Source organism: Belonocnema kinseyi, chromosome 6 (genome assembly GCF_010883055.1).
Source record: "Belonocnema kinseyi isolate 2016_QV_RU_SX_M_011 chromosome 6, B_treatae_v1, whole genome shotgun sequence".
In the NCBI taxonomy this organism is placed as follows: Eukaryota; Metazoa; Arthropoda; class Insecta; order Hymenoptera; family Cynipidae; genus Belonocnema; species Belonocnema kinseyi.
The window spans coordinates 63,709,610-63,715,168 of NC_046662.1; the positions used below are offsets into that span (position 1 = coordinate 63,709,610).

Here is a 5,559-nt window from a genome sequence, read left to right on the forward strand (position 1 = left end):
GATGATGATGATGATGATGATGATGATGATGATGATGATGATGATGATGATGATGATGATGATGATGATGATGATGATGATGATGATGATGATGATGATGGAAATCAAGATGAATATGAAAGCGAAAGCAGTGAAAGCTCTGATGAAGTTTATAAACCAGGTGGAGTAAGCAATAGAATTGCTGAAAAATTTACACAGTCCGAACTTAATGATCTCGTAAGGGATTTGGGACTACCTAAAGATGCTGCGGAACATTTAGCTTCAGTTTTAAAAAGTAAACATTTATTATAAAAAGGTACGAAAGTAACGTTTTATAGAAAAAGAAATGACAGTTTTAAGCAGTATTTCGAAGAAAAAGTCTTTGATGAAGAAAACTTAGTGTACTGTTCAAATTTTAAAGGATTGATGGAAGAACTTAAGCCAAATAGAAGTTTAAAAGCTGTAATACTTCACAACACAAATCAATATGCCGCAATACCTGTCGCACACTCTACGACAATGAAAGAATCCTTCACTAGTCTTAAAAAACTTATAGAGGCCATTGAATACAAAACATATAATTGGCTTATATGCGGTGATTTGAAAGTTTCAGGTATGTTGCTAGGACAGCAGTCTGGATTTGCAAAGAATCCGTGTTTCTTGTGCCTTTGGGATAGTAGAGATCGCGAAAAACATTACATGAATCATAAGTGGGCTGAAAGGAAATCACTTGAAATAAGAAAAGGAATTATCATTGAATCGGCCCTGGTTGATCCAAAAAAAGTATTGATTCCTCCATTACATATTAAATTAGGAGCCATGAAGCAATTTCTGAAAACCTTAGATGCCAATAGTCGATGTTTTAAATACTTGGAAAAGAAGTTTCAATATAAATCTGATGCCAAGTTGAAAGAAGGGATTTTTGATTGTCCAGAAATAAGGAGACTTTTACAAGATGATAAATTTCCAACAACAATGACAAAAATTCGAAGGGATGCATGGATCAGTTTTAAGGAAATTGTGAAAAACTTTTTAGGAAATAAAATAAGTGAAAATTATAAAGTTATAGTAACCGAAATGATTAAGAACTTTGAAAAAATGGGGTGCCTGATGTCATACAAATTGCACTTCCAGCATAAACACCTGGATCGATTCCCAGAGAATTGTGTCGATTACAGTAAAGAGCAAGGAAAGCGCTTCCATCAAGACATAAAAGAAATGGAAAAGCACTACCAAGGCAGATGGGATGTCGCTATGATAGCTCATTACTGCTGGTCACTGAAAAGAGTGTAAAACTATAGGTGAAAAGCGAAAAAAACCGTTACGTCGATCATTTGATAGTAAGAGAGTACGGTATGAGCGGAAAACATGAACACAATTTGATACAAAAAAATATGTCTATCGTAATTGTTTATGAGGGATTGTTAATTTTTTGATCTTATTATGAGCTTGTACGTGAATTGATTAAGGTCTATCAAACTCGATATATAGGTTGTTATATTCATATTTCAATGATATTGAAAATACTATATATGGTCAAAATTTCCTAGGATTTAGATTCTACGACTCTTAAAACTTTTATATAAATTTTTACACATTTTTTTGAGGTTATTTTGTTGGTTTGACCTTCAAATGACCTTGATATTGAACTAATGAAGGCCAACCGACAAACGATTCGGATTCGGCGAACCAAAAGACATAGAACCCCAAAGGTCGCCTCCGTGGACTTTGACTTTTTTTGTGTGTCTGTGTTATCAGGGCTGCCAAACAGCTACATTTAGTCCATTTTTTTAAATCACATTTCAGTAACTTTTTTTAAATAAAGTAACTATAGTCACTTTTTTTAAACAAAAAGCACACTTTAGCCAATTTTCTTTTAATAAATTATTACATTGGTTAACAACTATTAAATATAGCTCTTCAAATATTTCTCAATCATTTTAAATTCTTTTGAAATATTTTAGGATATTTTTAGAAGAATCAAAGAAATTTGAAAAATATTCCAATAATTTAAAAGGATTTCGATGCATTTTAATGGTTTCAAGGTATCTTTAACAACTTCAAGGAATTTCCAAGTACTGTAAAATGTTTTTAACGATTTCAAAAGATGTCAAAGGATTTGAAATATTTTGGGGTCTTCAAAAAGTTTCCAAGTAATTTTATAGCTTTCAATGAAGTGTACTGAAATAAGTATTAAAAAGTTTCAAGGAACTTTAAAGTATTTAAAAGGAGTTTTAAACATGTTAATTATTTTTAATGATTCTAAGGCATTTCTAAGACACTATACATTTTTTAAGGATTCTATAAGTATTTGTGGTATAAGGTTTTTAATGGTTTAAGGGATTTTAAAGACTATCAAAGTATTTTAATAAACTTTCCAATATTTTAGAAAATACCATCATATTTCACGAAATTTTATAATATTTTTAAGTATTTCCAAGAATTTATTCAAAAGAATTAAGGAATTTCGTAAAATTCAAAGACGTTTAATAGTTCAAGGTAAAAAATGATTTTTGAGAATTGTTATGATTTCGAAAATTTTGAAATATTCGAAGCAATTTTCAATCGATTTAAATATGTTGAAGATACTTTATAGAAATTTGAAGATTTTAACATATTTTCAAAAATTTCAGAGAACTTTAAAGACGTTAAAAATTTTCCATTTCAAAGAATTTTGAGGGTTTTAGGGTGTTTTAAACAATTGCAGGGAATTGCTAAGAGCGTTAATAAATTTAAAAGAATTTCCAAATATTTTAAAGGATCGGAAATATTTTAGGATATTTAAAAAGATTCTAAGGCATTTTCGAAAGATTGAAAAAAATATTAAGGATTTTAAAAGATTTCAAATAATTTAAAAGATTAAATTTTTTTATTTCCAGGGAAATAGAAAAGCTTTAATAGATATTAATGAATTTCAAAGGCTTTAAAGAGTTTGAAAAAATGTCGAAGGTTTTCACAAGATTTCAAAGAATTAAGCAATTTTCAAAATATTTCAAAGGATTTGAAATTTTTCTGGTTATTTACAAAAATGCCGAGGTGTTTTCAAGAACATTAAAAAATGTCAAGGGATTTCAAATAATTTTTTATTTATTTCAGTACTTAGTAGGATTTCAAAGGATTTCTAATAATCTAGAGTATTTTAAACGATTCGAAGAGATTTCAAAGATTTTTTAAGGGTTTCGGGTATTTTTAAATTTGCAGGGAATCGTTAGGAGTACTAAAAAATGTCAAGGGATTTCAAAAGAGTTTAAAAGAGCTGAAATATCTTAAGGTATTTCTTACAGCTTTTAAAATTTGAATAGATATCAAAAGATCGAAAAAAGTTTGAGGTATTTTAAAAGATCCCTTTTTCGATTAGTAATTATCTACTTTCGGTAACTTCTTCTGTTTAAAAATGTCACTTTTCACTGTTTTTATATTATATTAAGGAAGCCCTGAAAATAATCAATTTAAATTAGAAATGGTTTCATTTCATTTATAAAATAATCTATATTAAAAATGATACAAGATTAGCATTTTTCTCTTAAAATATTAATAGCCAGGGAAAATTAACAATTTTGTCAGGGTATAATAAAAAAAGTCAAGCAATATTGAAAATAATCTTTCTCGGCAATTCTGAATTTAATTTAAACGGTGATAATTAATTAACATTGTGATTCAATTTTTTTTTATTTAATGTAGTCATCAAGATATATGCCTGCCCATAACTTTGATAAACGAAGGTAATCGGCATCACCAATTATTATTTGCAAATATAATGGACGTTCGTCCGTTAATGAAAAACCATCCACAAATTCAAGCCTCGTAAGAAATTTAAAAAATAGCGTGAAATAAGTTTGAAACGAATAATCATTAAAAAAAATTACGACTTTTCAGTGATAGGTTTCAAGTGGAACCAAATCTAATTGAATTACCTCCAGGTGCTACTACTACCGTTTTTTGTAAAATTCATTGGAATAAGTAAGTTCATTATTGAAATTTAGTTAAATTATTTGTATAAAAATATATATTTAACAAATAATTTGATTATGATGAATACTATTTCAAACGGCGTCCAATGATATTTGAATAATGATTAAATTTTTTACTTCACGTATAACTTCGCAAATCCCTCATTTTCTCAATTATAATGAGCCTTCAAGAGATACCTGAAGTAATCAATCATATATGGTTTTTCAGTTTGTAAAATCCCCTACCAGCTGCAACCAAACTTTTATTAGAAGCGCTCGTATTCGCCTAAAAATTTGGTCAGTGAAGTGGGCAACTGCAGAAAACCCAAAATCGCACCCATCCACTCTCATATTGTTTAAAATTAAATTAGATTAAAATTACTATATTTTATGTTCTAAGAGGCTCATTATTCTGCAATAAATGCAGACAATTATTTGGTAACAATATCCTAAATTTCTAATTATGTGCATATAAAAAGGAACGAAACTGTGACGGAGGAGTGGTACCTTCATGTATTTATTCAAGGGACAGGAAAACGAGAATTACAGAGCACCAGTCTCTTCAGAGCTTCATTTACAGAACCTCATATTTCATTTAATAAAACAGAGCTTCAATTTCGAGTCGATGTTGATACAAGTGGTGAAAAGTTACAAGACACTGGTAATAAGTCACATTTATTCTTACAGCAAAATCACAGAAACCTTTTTAAATTAAATTGAACTTTATTCTTTTTGGTTCAATGAAAATTAACTGAAATTCCAGTGGTTTTTACTATTTTTCAGCCCTAGAGATTACAGTTTTACGAATCCCACTCTTCTATAAAACTTTTCAAATATTCATTTACTCATCTCCTATTAAATCTTCTCAAAATATGTTAACAAATATATTAACCATTGCAAATTGTCAAAAAATAATCTTGAAGACTTTTAAACAATTCTTTAATTTTACAGAATTTTAAAACCATTTAAGGAAAAATTCGAATAGTTTAAATATATATTTTGAAGTTTTGGAAAGATTAAGAAATAATAAAAAATTTCAAAATTTTTAAAAATATTTTCAACAAAATGTAGATATTTGCATATTCCAAAAGAAAACTTGAAAGCTTTTTAAGAATTTTAATGGTATCAAGAAAATAAAAATCTTTTCTTAAGATTCATTAGAAAATGATTAATCATTTTTTATATTGAAAAATTTATTTTTTGCCATTCAAATATTTTAAAAGATTCATAAAAATGTTGGAAAATATGTTGAAGATCGTCAGGCAAGTTTTATTATTTTAAAGGTTTTTTTCTCAATTTTAGAAACAATTTCGAGTTAGTTTGAAAGATGTTTGAAAATACATCTCGTTTGATAGAAATTTCATATTTTTTGGTTAAAAATAGAACTTTTTGGTTAAAAATAATTCTACTATGGTAAACGAGTTGACAGATTAGTTAAAAATTCGTGTTTTCTACGAATTCAACCTTTTCTAATGAAAAATTAAAATCGGTTTTAATGAAATCCCAACTACTGTCATGTAGTACCCTCACTAGTACCAGGTGTATACATATGAAACCGGTATTGCCATTTAGCGGCCAGTAGGCACACTTGTAGGCACTGTCGGAACTTACCATTTGTGCTAATTGGCGT

General features: G+C 28.4%; 1 protein-coding gene across 1 annotated transcript in view; it reads left to right on the forward strand.

Annotated features, from left to right (window-relative positions):
* The window catches only part of LOC117175423 (hydrocephalus-inducing protein homolog), a 195,245-nt gene that overhangs the window by 74,170 nt on the left and 115,516 nt on the right, over positions 1-5,559 (forward strand). The window contains exons 20-22 of the mRNA XM_033365130.1: positions 3,661-3,783; positions 3,856-3,939; positions 4,409-4,590. Coding sequence (XP_033221021.1) covers positions 3,661-3,783; positions 3,856-3,939; positions 4,409-4,590 — 389 coding nt within the window. The remainder of the gene's footprint in view (positions 1-3,660; positions 3,784-3,855; positions 3,940-4,408; positions 4,591-5,559) is intronic.